Here is a 14,153-nt window from a genome sequence, read left to right as displayed (position 1 = left end):
GCATGCTGTCAACACTCAACGGAAATTCAGAAATCCCGGTCTGAAATCTGACTCCACTGGATTTTTCAGTTAAGGAACACTGATGGTGAAAAAAAAAACCCAAAAAAATAACAACAACAACAACAACACAGATTTGCACTTAAGTGCCCTGTATTTGAGAATGACAGAATCAGGCATATGGCAGCAAAATGTCATGTCTCAGCTTGAATGGATGCCCCCCCCATAAAACAATATAAAGCAGAAATAAGTGCATTATTGATATGACATTAATCTTAATAGATGTTAGGATTAAACATTCCGGCTGGTCAGATGAGGCCAAACCAGTCCAGCTGCGCCGCTTCAGCCTTTTCTGTGCCGTCTATATTAGCGTTGACCTGTCCTGCTGTTCTATCACTAACGGGGTAATCCTGGTTTCTTATCGAAGCGATAGGCATCTCTGCGTGGATTCTCGGGGGCAGCCGGAGAGGGAGGGAAAGACGGAGGGACAACAAGGTGTCCCTGCTGACAAAGATGCATTAAGACAGGGATGAGTCACCCAATCTGCTGAGCTCATCTCACTGCCAGCAAAGGGGGTTCCTCTGTACCTCGGTTTCCTCCTTTCGCTGCAGTCGACTCCCTCCCCTTCCTCACTTCCTCATTTGCTTCATCTCCCCTCACCCCTCCTCTCGGTCTCTACGATCCGACAATGAGGGATCCGCCAACAACCCTACACCGGATCAGGATGGCAATCGATCTGAGGTTCAATGTCTATAAATAGTCTAAACTACCTCTATGTGAATCCTATATGGCTGCTATTACCCCGTGTTATCCGCCTTTAAATCATTCACACATCTGCTGTTACCCCTCAGAACATGCCTCACATATATTTAACGTCAACTCTTTAGATCTTCAACTTGTAGATTGTTCTGCTAATGCCCTTTTCCTCTAAAATGACCATTATCCAGTTTAGAACAAAAGTCACCAAATGTTAATGTCTGTGACCAAAAGCACAACAACAACATGTTTCTACAGACAAATGAAATACAAATATATTTAGAAACCATGGTTTATTCTGAGGTCTCAAATGACCAGCCCACACTGACAGCATCCAGTTCCAATCCACTCACTCAGATTCTGGCTAACAACCTTCCTTGTCAATCAACTGCACCTTTTCACAAAGTAGTCAACTTCCTTTGTACCCTTTTCCTGGAATACTTCGTCAAAATCGACATTTTTTTGTCCATTTTTCACCGACATTTTGAAGCAGAACCCATAAACCTCTAGACAAAGCTTGATGGCGCAGTGTTTTATGGTACGCCCCCACAGAAGCCAGAACAACTTGCACAGCTTAACATCATGCGAAAAAGCTGAACCCCATCACAAAAATTGCGGTATTGCATCAAATCTGTGCGAGCCACTAAATATTTGTGAGTGATTGTGTGTATTTTTGGCAAAAATACAATCCATTATGTTAATTTATATTGACCAAAGGGAGATTTTAAAGGTCAAATCTTTGCATTTATGATTGTGACTTGGAGTGTGTTTTACATGAGACTCTCATTTACCTAGAAAGGTGTTGGAGATGAATTCGGAGACCTGATTTCCCGACCGACTCATCTCAGATAGGTGCGTCAACTCCCGATTCAACATTCTCTTGAACTGCAAGACAGAAAGAGAAAGAGGAGGGGGAGAAAAGAAAAAAAAATGTCATCAGTTTCCATAGAGGGAAAACCTGGGAGAGATTATGGTACAAGATTTCATGGAAAATACATCAGTGCCCAGTCTTATTCCACCACCTCAAGAATATTTTTAAATTATGGTGGTGGTGGTGGTGGTGGTGGGGTGCATTATTTCCCCACCATTATTGTCCATAAAATTAATTAGGGTGCAGATAATTATTTGTGTTAACATTAGGGAGGCCGTGACTTTTTAATACCATGCAATTCACCCCCTGCAAGCAATTTACAGTTTTATTACAAAGAACCACATATTTTGGCCTGTTTAGCTGTTGCGTCAGAGTACAAAAATTTCCAGTGATCTCAAGAGGAAAAATCTGTACACAGCTCATTATGTACTCTTTCCTCCGTCACTGGGGTGGTTTTCATTTGCTTTTAATATAATGAACAAGAAATAAAATAGTTGGAGCAGACAGTTGCGTTTGACAGTACACGGAGATCCAGGCACTGCAGTAGCAGCTGTTTATGACAGTCTGATGCATGCGCGTGCACACACACACACACACACACACACACATACAGACACACACACGCTAACACACTACCAAACACACAACTCTGCAGAGGGCTCAAGATGGAGCCTGAGCTACAAAACACCATTCTGCCAGACCCCATCACTATCATGAAATGAATTTTGGTGTAAATTCACAAAGCGTTACAATCCAAAAAGCTCATATTAGAAAAAAAATGCAACATTGGTTTAGAACGACTACATAAAGCGCAGAGAGAGACTGCACAATGACATGAGTGTGGTATCCCGAAAAGCTACGTAGTTAAACGCAACACACCTTAATGTAACCCCAAGACACCGACAGCAGGTAATTGGCTTCAGGCATTTTGGACCCCGTTTTCTCTGTCCTACACAAAGCCAGAACTGTAATCCAATCGAGGAAAAAAGAAAAAATAATAGAGGCAGATGAACAGGATTCTTCCAGCGCCAAAAAAACACCCCGACACAAAATCCCCTCTTCTTTCCTCTTCTCAGCGGCAAAGAGAGCAGCTCGATGATGGCTCGCTCTCCCTCTCAGCAGCAGAAAAGGGGCAGTTCTGCGTCTCCATGATCGGAGATGGAGGGATAGATGGACCGAGGGATGCGTGAGGGGGGAAAGAAAAGTGGGTTCTGTGGCCGGGTTAGCCGAGGAGTGAGTGAGTGAGCGGAGGGGGGGAGGGAGGAGGAGATCCAGCAGGGCTCGGTGGATCGGCTGGAGCAGCAGCAGCTGGAGCTGTGAGCCGGGGACTCTCAGCGCACTGATGAATAATGGAGAAGCGAGGAAGGGAGGAGGGAAAAAAACAGTGATGGAGACGGGAGGAGGAGGAGACGAAGGAGGAGGGAGTGAGGCAGCGATGTTTATCTGACTGGAGGGGGGGTTCCTCCACTGGATTTGTCTTGCTTCGCTGCTCTCTCTGCTGTATAGCGCTCGCCACCCCTCCTATCCTGTTTTCTCGCTCTCTCTCCACATTTCTCCCTTTTTTTTTTCTATCCCTCCCTTTCTATTCTGTCTCTTTTCCCCCCTCCTGCTGTAGTCTGCCAGCCCCAGCAACACGCTCCATTAAGAACGCATGATTTGACAGAAAACGGGGAAAAAGGAGGGAACTCTAATTACAGTTTGACATTGGTGCATATGCAAGTATCTGAGGGGGTCTTGGAGTGATTAACACCCGGACATATAATCCCCCAGATATGGATTCTAGATATAACTTTTCTTTTTTTTTTCAGCTGTTCTGCAGATAATTCCCATCCTTTTCAATTCCCAACCCCTCTAATTCCCTTTTACAACCACATTTTCTGAAATCAGCCATTGTGAAGGAATGTCATGGAGCCGTTCAGATATCCCTCCCCCTCTGAAGTAAAACAATAAGGGCTGTGGAAAAGGGAACGGGGTACGTTTAGATGAACGTGCATGCACAGAATCTGTATTTTTATCTCCATTATCTCTATCATCATCCTCCCCTCTCCCTCTTTTTGACTTTTCCATTGTCTGCTGACATCTCCAAGTGCCGCGGCCATTGTGAAGCACTCATAAGCCTGTTCATTATCCGGCTCCCACAATGATATTAGATGCTGTCAGGGTGTCTGTGGAAGGCTATTTTTAACAGCCTATGCACCAAGAGCCATTGAGCGAGTGGGGAAGACGGTCAAAGATGAGAAAGCGGGGTGGGGGGTGGGTGGAGGAAAGATGGGAGATAATTGCATCCTTTTCCAATTTAAGTGACACGGAGGCATGTTTTTTTTCTCTCTACCTGTAAGTAACTGTGTATACGCCAATTACCAGAACACCCCAACGCCATGGCAACAGCATCACTGTGCTGCGTAAGGTTTTTTCCGAGGCGAGAGGAGAGGGAAGGCGATGAGACGAGAGGAAAGGCTTCCCCTTCTCTTTTCCCAGGCAGACATGTGGTGTAGCTGCTGAGCTGTCACGAGGACACACCACACACATCGCCTCTGCTCACATCTACCCATGCACAGGCTGAAAAACTCACTCCCAGTCTCCCTCCTCTCGGCTTCCATCTCTCTCCACCACTTACATGTCAATTTCTCTCTCCGCTGCTACTTGCCAACACAGTCATCAATCTCTCCGTCCCGTCTGCTTTTGCTGGCAGAATCGATGGGCTGTCCTTGGAGCAGGTGTTTACCACTGAAGTTTACAAGGCGAGGGCCACCTGACTAGGAACATACTGTTACATCAGCACCACTGGCCAATTTTTAGAGCCATGCTTTTGTGCTGTTTATCCATTTTTGTCAAGACTCCAGTTGGTGAAATATTTTAATTTAGTTGAATTCTTAAGTTCAATCACATATTAGTCAGTATTAGTTAGGATTCGTTTGTGTCACGGGTAGGGGTGTTAGAAAATATCGGTTCTGAAATATATTGCGATATTTCTATATATAGTAATTATTTGTTTTAATCTGTTTATTTCTTTGTATTTTATGGATTGTTTGTTTTATCTTGTTGTACAGTGTCCTTGGGTGTCTTGAAAGGCACTTATAAATAAAATGTATTATTATGATTATTATGATTATTATGATTATTATGATTTCATTTCACAATACTATATTGTTATTAAAAAGTACTGTATCGATATTTTTAGGTATTTATTCAAATGCAGATATGGTGGATTTTCATTTTTGTTTTTCTTTATTGTTTCTATTTTATTTATTATTATTTAACCCTGTTTTATTAAATAATGGTTATGTGAAGCATCCTAAAAGCACTTTTTACTGTTTTTACTGAGAGTGGCAGATGTTAGTTCCTTTGGAAACTAGGAGAATTAGAAAAATTTTGTTGTGTTTTTTTTTTTTTTTTTTTTGGAGTTTTGTTTGTTTTGTTTTTCTCTCTCTCTTCTGCCCAGTTTACTCAGTTCTGGTTGTAGTTATTGTTACCATTATAATTGTCTCCATGGTTGTTGCTGTTTGTATTGTTGATACTTTCTTGTGAGGGTCTTCTCCACCTTCTTCTCTCTTGTTCTCTCCCCTTCTTCTACCCCCCCACCCCCCATGTCAGGTCCGGCATCGAAATGTGGTTCAACAAAATTCATAATAAACACAGTAGAATATCAAAGGGCGCTTCATATACTTTATGAAGTCACCATTGGCAAAGCAAATTTGTTCAGCACCAGGAGGAACCAGACAACCATTCTGCTGTTAGGACGCTGGACAAGACAAGTAGGGAAAAAAAAAAAAAAAAAAAAGTAGTGTGGGATACTCCCTGGTAACATGTCCAAATAAAAGAGGATACACAAGCAAAGGTGTCAGAAAAATGGGCAATGATGACTGGGAGTACAGTTGGTGTTGGCTGCTGCCTTATCGGTACAGACAGCTGCCTGTCAGCCAGCTGAGCCCATAAAAAGAAAAGAAAAAAGAAAAAAAAAAAAAAAGAAAAATTTTGTGATACAGCATTAGATCCTGTTCTGATCAAATAAAAATATGTTCAATATTTGTGCATATTTCTGGTGTAATTCTGTTATTCCAGGAAATAATCTTTAAAAAAAAAAAAAGAAAAAAAAATTACATTTTTAGCAGTGTCATGATATATCGTATCGTGATTCTAGTATTGTGATTTCTATTGTAGATACAAATCAGATTGTTGCCAACACACAGCCCTAGTCACTGGTTAGTGGTAAAGTTCGTAGGATAGGTCAGATCTTGGTCTACATAATAAACTGACAGATTTATGAACACAGGACTTAGGTTTTACCTTAGGCACACTTTTAAATACACATGCCCACATACGATCGTAAATAACAGGGATAAGAGGTAAACACACTGTCAATATGGGGTTTTACATCGAGTTGAAGTATCACATCTGCTTGACTTCAGAATCAGATGACACCAGTCCATTTTCTGTGATCCAACCTATCTAGCACAAGGGGGTCGGCCCAGAGTTTGAAGATCAGTTTACAAGGATTTTAAAAGTGATGCGCATTGGAATGTCAGGATCCATTTCCATGCTTGGGGTGTGGATCCTCAGCTGAGTTATATTTTGTTTGTGATCAGATCAAGTCAAAAATAAATTTATAAAAATGAGACCTAAAAGAATCCGGACTAATTCTTGGAGCTTCCAGCAAGGTGAAACCCTCCAGGGCGGCTGCAAGGGAAACCAGTCTGCTAATGAACAAATATCAATTGTACTGTCAGAGCCAATCCATAGGAAACTGCAAACTTCCCAGAGAACCTTCCAGTCCGATATTTTTGTGTGAGTTCGGAAAGATGAAGGGGGAGATCAAAGCTTCCCCGAGAGGATTCCGGATTATCCTCCCACTGAAGGAAAAACCAGAAGCTGGAGTTAGGATGCAAGAAGAATCAGGAAAAAAAAAACAAAAAGAGAAATAGAGGCGGGAGCTCTTTATATAATAGCTTACTGCATAATATATAAAGAAACCAAAAATAACAGCGGGGGATGTCTCTGCAATGTGTTGAAGAGCAGTGCTTCCCCAGAGGCTGAAAGAAATGCCTCAGCATGCACTTACACTTATATCAGCAGCTGGGAAACACCGTTATCTGCAGCTAAGCACAGTTGACATGTCATATGCATGTTCTGCACATTCCTGTTCATGTTTCTGTAAGTGCTGCTGCCAATATGTATTTCATTTTACTCTCCCTCCAGGGCAGAAGTAAAGTATCATTGCCGTCCTACTGACATCATGACACCGGATTGAGATAAGCGTCTTTGAGCTCTTGCAGATATCTATCTTTCATACTCATGACTATACAGTTGTGGAAAAATTGGTCTAATTTTTAGCCCCAATATTTGATTAAAAATTCAATAATTTTGGGATGGCTCAGAGCAAGAGTTGAATTTTTTTTTTTTTTTTTTTTACATTCGTCTGAGGTCATCATTAGGTACATCCTGGGGGAAAATATGTCTAAATTTCTCTTTTATTATTGGGTCTAAAAAAGCTGGCAAAGTGCCAGATACCAAAATAAACCCAGTTTCATGAAAAGACTCATTTTGTTTCTGTTCTGTTTTATTTTATTTTATTTTATTTTATTTTATTTCTGTCACAGAAAAGATTATCAAACCATCAAAAGTCATCAAAAACAATGGTTATGCAATTAAGTATTAACTCCTGTGTGTGTCATGTGACTAAAACAGATGAAAGAAAACATGGAATGCCTAAAAGCACTGTTTTTGTCAGTACAATGGCATAGATAATGATGGAAGAACTGTAGTGATTTTGGTTATTATCAAGAAAACATGGAAAATGGATAGATATCAGCTCTGAAATGAAACTATTATGAGCTATTTTTGTTGTTATAATTATATTTTGTCCAAACAAATATACCTTTAGTTGTACCAGGCATTAAAATGAACAAGAAATTGAAGAAAACAAGGGGTGGTCTAATAATTTTTTCCACGACTGTATAATTCATATATTCTGCTGACAGGAAGCTAATGGATAGACTGTTGTGTGGAGAAGGGGTGGGATTAAATAAGTTATACTTCCTCCAACTCTTTTTCAAATGTGCAAATTAAATCATATATATGTTAAAGCTTTGTTTTTGGGTTTTTTGTTAGTTTTTTTTTTTTCTATGACTTCTTACTACCTGTTTTATTTCTAAGGACTAAGTATGATTACTTTGTCTTGTTGCATGTTCTTTTTCGTTTTGTCTTTCTTTTCACCCATTAAACATTTTACAGTGACATATCAGGATATAGTTATAAGAAAACATACACTACCAGGCAAAAGTTTGGACTCACCTTCTTATTTAAATGACATGAGATGGACCACAGATGGCCAACAAGAGCTCAGGATCATTTGGAACTCCCTCCAGACTTTTGGAAAACATTTCAGGTGACTACCTCATGAAGCTCATCAAGAGAATGCCAAGAATGCACAAAGCAGTAATAAAAGTAAAACTTGGCTATTTTGAAGAATCTAAAATATAAAACATGCTTTGAGTTTTGTCACACCTTTTTAAACTACATAATTCCATATGTGTTTATTCATAGTTTTGATGCATTCAGTGAGAATCTACAATGAAAATAGTCATAAAAATAAAGAAAAACCAGGTGAGTCCAAACTTTTGCCTGGTAGTGTATCAATAACAAGAAAAGCACTTGGAGAGCACAGACCTCCACCAAGACAGATCTGCCCCCCCCCCCCGATCACCACCAAAATGTAATCATTTGTTCCTTGTGCCAGTATCAACATTTCCATAACTTTTTGAGTTATCTTGCTAACAAACAAACAAACAAACAAACAAACAAACAAACAAACAAACAAAGCAAAGTGATCACAATACCTCCTGGCAGAGGTAAAAAAAAAAAATACAAAAATCAAATGTAAAAAAAACTAACTAGAAAAAAACAGCAACCAACAAAAAAACAAAAAACACTAAAAACAGCAAAAAAAAAGACAAACAAACAAACTAACAAAAAAAAAAAGAATTGCAAAAACCATAGAGTACTGTCAGTTTTGTTATACAGGATATATTGTTTGGGTCTTGTTGCATATTCGAAATAAACTAAAACTAACTAACTAACTAACTAACTAACTAACTAACTTTAATTTCATAACTTGGCACAGTCATGGATTTTTCTCTTAGTGTTTTTTGTTTCTTTTATCCATCTGTCCTCTCTTTCCTTTTTCCTTCTTTTCTTCTCCACATCCCTCCTCACCTCCCCTACTTCCCATTACTTGTGTCTCTGCTGTGCCATTTTCTCTCTCATTTAGCTCTGTGTCTGCCTCTACTAACCTTTTACTCCCACATTACCCATCCCATACCCCCCCCCACACACAACCCCCACCCCCCACCGCTCTGTTTGCAGGGGGTAGGGTTGATTCAGTAGAGAGCTGCTGTGACAGAAGCAGAGAAGGTGAATGGAGCCTGTGGCATTTCATTGTGATCGCGTGGAGAAAAAAAAAAAACCCTGAATGCTGAGCTCCTCCATTCAGACGTGATGCTTTCGGACAGCACGCTGCGGAGGGCAGCCAGGCGGACAGGTAGGCAGCACGGCCCATGTCTTCCCCCCCGAGCTTCAACTATCAGCAACATGATTCTATTATCAGACCCGGAGCTTCACATCAGCGCCACATCTACAGTCATTTTAAGGACTTTGAGTTCCTATTATAAGAAAATGAGGCCTGAACAACCCATTAAACTTCAAATCACAGGTTGTTCTAAAGCAGGGGTGTCAAACTCATTTTAGTTCAGGGGTCACATTCAGCCTAATATGATATAAAGTGGGCCGGACCAGTAAAATAATAAATAAATAAATAAATAAATAAATAAATAAATAAATAAAATAATAATAATAATACATTTTATTTGTATAGTGCTTTTCATAGAACTCAAAGACACTTTACATGCAGCAGATAAAAACAGAAACCAAATACATGAAAAAACAGATAAAAAGCAGGTGCAAAAGGCAGGTATACGAATATAAAACAGTTAAACATGAAAAATAATCTTTAAATAATGACAACTCCAAATTTTTGTCTTTGTTTTAGTGAAAAAAAAAAAAAAAAACACAAAACACAAAACTATGGAAATGCTTACTTTTACAAACTATCCAAACAAAAAAGATGTGAATAATCTGAAAAAACTGAAATTTCTTTAGAAAAATAAATGCAGTTTTAACAATATTCTGCCTCAGCTTATCATTTCTACATGTGTATTGTGGATCGGATCTACAAAGACACTAAACACTGAGTAACAGGCAGAAAATAGTTAAAAATGTGCATAATTTTCTTTAGTCATTTCAGGTTGTTCATATTTGTTCAGGTTATTCACATTTTCTTGTTACAGGATAGTTTGTAAATGTTAATATTTTCATCATTTAATGTTATTTTTCGCACTAAAACAAAGACAAATATTTGAAGTTGTCATTATTCATAGGCATAATGTAATATTATTTTTTTCACATCAAACTGAGAAGAAAATATGGAGTTATTATTTTTTGTAGGTTCTTCTGCTGTTATTATTTGACTGTAGATCATATTGGTCTGTATGTGGAACCTGAACTAAAATGAGTTCAACAGCCTTGACTGTGGAATTTTTGCACTTTGCAAATTCATCCCATGGGCCAGATTGGAACCTTTGGCGGGACGCATTTGGCCCTCGGCCCACATGTTTGAGACCCTGTTCTAAAGTATGGTGGTGCAAAAAAGTGACGTCTTTGAGCCACTAGTGGGCGTTATATGCTCAGTGTGTTGAACTGCAGCTTCCTCAGTCATTAGTTCTGACCCCTTAACCCTGTTCAGACAGAACTTACTTTGGTTTAACCCTTTCATGCATGAATTATAAGAACCTTAGTCAAGATTTTTTTTCTTTAGTGTTTTTATTCCTCCTTAGGCATGAAAAAACAATGCCATCAAGTTGTTTTTTTAAAATTTTTTTATGGAGTTACAAAAATGTCCACGCATTTCATTTTTGAAGTAAAGAAACGTGTTTAGAACCCAATATCAGAAAGTGATATTAAAACAATGAAATAATAACATTTTTAATGCTGCTAATTTGATGTTTTCTCACATTTTAACATATTCTAATGCTAGTTATTACTCACTTCATGGAGATAATATGCAAAAAAAAAAACCAAAAACCTGATTTTGTCTAAGAAATGACAATTGATTTACACTCAAACATGTTTCTGCAGATCAGGTTGATCAAAAACAGCAAAGTTTCAGTAATGGTCTGAATGTTAGTGTATGGGATGATGTATAAGCGTCCACTGTGTTGGCTGATATGGAACTAAAACAACAAAACCCATGAATATACAATAGAACAGCTGTAAAATAACTGTCCACTGTAGTGACCACCATGCATGAAAGGGTTAAAAAAAAAAAAAGTAACCACATTTGAAGGAATATTTCAACTAACAATGGTGTGGAAAAATCTATAGAGAAGTGATTTAGTATCTCAGCCACACTTCTACAACATCATTTATTTTGTTTAACATCCCCTGGAAGTTTCTCCTAAACCACATTTCCATTTAATGATATCTATCGCTTCTTCATTTTATTGATTTTTTTCCGATCATAATTGTGCCACATTTACTGTACATTAACGTGATTGGCAGTGACTTCTTCAGCAGCAAACCTGTAGTGTTTGTGGTTTATATCTCTCCTTTGCTGCTAATGACGCAATCTAGCATCGAGTCTATGGCAAAGACTCATCGTGACATAACTCGGTTGAGCTCAGGAAACTTACCTACGCATGATTTGTGCGTATGTCGGGGTGAAGGTACAGTAACTGTTGGAGACGACTTCTGAGTACGTCTCACTTCCTCTGACTCACTTCTTGTGTTTCTTAACCTATGCTTTGAGCTGAAGTGAAAAGAGCAGCCGGCTATTGAACAGGGGCTACAAAAACAAGTGAACACATAAAAAGGTAAGTAAGCAATTTCTCAGCTGAGTGATTCATTTCCATCACTCCCCGGCTGCTCGAGTCAGCGTCAGATGTGGTCTGCAACGCATTTTTTGGCCGGAGGAGGACCGTTAACAGACTGCACAACTGTACACACTCAAGCTCTGGTTGCTTCCAAAGCAGAAAGCACCCAATGTAAAAAAAAAAAAAAAATACCACAAGCAGTTTTACATCACAAAATGATTCTAAAAGCTCAAAGACTGGGCTTGTTTTTCCTCAAATGACACTCAAATAATAATAAAAAAAAAACTCAAATCACTACAGTGTCATGCCTTCTCTTCAATTTCAGAAAAAACTCCAAACATTTTCTTTAGACTCTCTATTCCAAACACTGAATTGGACTTAACTATTTCTGTTACATCTGTCCTTCTCAGATAACCTAATATTAAGTCATAGGCAGAAAAAAAAAAGACCCTCACCAGCTCACCAGGCTATACTCTGCTTACAAACAGCACACATCACCTACTTGGCTCTCAGCTGACTTAAATCTACGCTCATTTTACTACTTATTTAGTTAAATCACTCCCTCAGTCTATTTATTCATCTGTACATCGAAGAAAAACAGCAACATCTACTTATTAATGTAAATATCACATGAAAAAAATAGACAACCGTCCCCAAAAAGCAAATGCATGGATCACTGATTCCACTGGTTTACAAGGAAAATGCTTCCAGAATAAAAGTAATGAAATTTTACCACATGAGAGTCACTGGTAAAGAAAAATCAAGTCAAAAATGCTGGTTGGTTGAACTTTCCAAGATACAGCCTTGGGTCAAAATGTGAAATTCAAGAATTAACGAGAGAATGGGTTTGACTCAAAAGGAATATTTGTCTCAGAGCTACAAGATCTACTTCAAAACACTGTCTGCACATTAGAATACATTCACTTGACAGGTTCTATTTAGTGGAAGATTTATAAAACTATTATATAAATGTACATAAACCAATATAACACTTAATCATATATCTTGAAAATGTGAGCAAACCGGCACTTTTGTCATTTATTTTCCAATTAATCTGATTAAAATACGTAACATTTAGCACATTTAATCTCTAATCTAAAATGTAGACCAGTGTTCTCTGTGCATAAGAAGAAGAAGAAGCATGTAAGTGTAAATTAAAAAAAAACAAAAAAACATAAAACAGCACTTTGCTATAAAAACTACGAGACAGGGTAATGAACAGCACGTGGTGTAAAAGCAAGGAAACAGTCCAGCGCACACAGCAATAAAAAAAAAAGTATTCTTAAACGATCACTTAACGCCCAAAGAAACTTATAGTATCTACTTCAACTTTTTCTATAGTCAAGCCACACATTTCAGCTTTAAAACTGACACAAGGCAGAAAATGTGACATTATCAACATCCAGTAAAAAAAACAAACAAACAAAAAAAAAACAAAAAAAACAAATCTATTTAAATCTAATTAAAAACTCACCTTCCTCCAACCATTTAGCTTCCCCAATTTCCTCTCTTTCTTGTCAAAGCAGCAGGCTCCCATGTTGCCGTGTGAGTGCAGAGCAGAGCAGGGCTGCTGTCTGTTAAAGCGTCTGTCTCGGTCTGATTACAGCATGAGTAAAAGGACCAAGCCTTGGCTCTGTGACGCTGGGAAACGCCACAGCTCTAGTGACTCACTTCAGTTCTGCGAGGTCTGACTGGGCTTTACCTCACGCCCTGTGCATGTGGAACAGTGACTGCATGTGTGTGAGACCTCGGCCTCTTACACACTCCCTCATGGGGGTAGTCCCGCCTCTACCCGGCCCGCCGCTGTTGTTGCTTACTGTTCACCGTTCACGTCCTCTGCAGCTGACAGCCACAACACCACCGTTTACACTATCAATATCTCCACCATGGTTCGGATTGGTTTCAACACTTCCTGTTTAGATGAAGCTGATTTTCTTGAACTTACACTGTGGAAGGTAGCCAAGAAGTTTGTTTTCGCTTTGTTTCCTTGTAGTTAAAATCTATTCAGGTGAAAGTTAAGGCGGGAGATAAGCCAAAGATATTGTCAAAACAATGTTGTTGTTTTTTTTTGAGCTACTACATATTACTTCACTTACAATAAAACTTTATATCACAATAATCATCATTTCTTAGCATTTTTTTTAGTGTAACTTTGTTTACACTGTCAGATAAAACAACACATTTCCACATTTTGTTGTTTTCCTTTATTTTACTGTAATATATTCCCCCCAGGCCGCATGTTTGACACCTGTGCTGTAGATGTTCTTAAAAGCTCAGATTAAAGGTATGGGTTATTAAATTATAAACTGAAAAAAGTGAAGAAAAAGTGACTTTTTCAACCAAATCTCTCATTTAACTGAGCATAAACCAAGTGTGTCTATCCACTGTCATTGATCCAACTCCATGGGTTTTACTAGAACTGTTTTTGTGGCAACATCCAAACGAATTTTCCTGTATATTTCACTTTTACTTAGTGATTTATATTTATTATAATATTATCCTCTGCATTTTGCTTTTTTGTGAAAATTTCTTATTTTACTGTATTTAATGTACTAACCATATCGATGTTCATAAAAGCTCAGAGTAAATTCTGAGGTTGTTTTATC

At 38.6% G+C, this 14,153-nt stretch overlaps 1 protein-coding gene across 3 annotated transcripts in view; it reads right to left on the bottom strand.

The window, feature by feature from the left end:
* The window catches only part of pde4ba (phosphodiesterase 4B, cAMP-specific a), a 586,891-nt gene that overhangs the window by 10,281 nt on the left and 562,457 nt on the right, over window positions 1-14,153 (bottom strand). For all 3 annotated transcript variants that reach the window (XM_030131421.1, XM_030131422.1, XM_030131423.1), the window contains one exon: window positions 1,545-1,638. In XM_030131421.1, coding sequence (XP_029987281.1) covers window positions 1,545-1,638 — 94 coding nt within the window. The remainder of the gene's footprint in view (window positions 1-1,544; window positions 1,639-14,153) is intronic.

The sequence above is a fragment of the Sphaeramia orbicularis genome, chromosome 4, assembly GCF_902148855.1.
Source record: "Sphaeramia orbicularis chromosome 4, fSphaOr1.1, whole genome shotgun sequence".
NCBI lineage: Eukaryota > Metazoa > Chordata > Actinopteri > Kurtiformes > Apogonidae > Sphaeramia > Sphaeramia orbicularis.
This window is presented reverse-complemented; position numbering and strand designations above follow the sequence as displayed.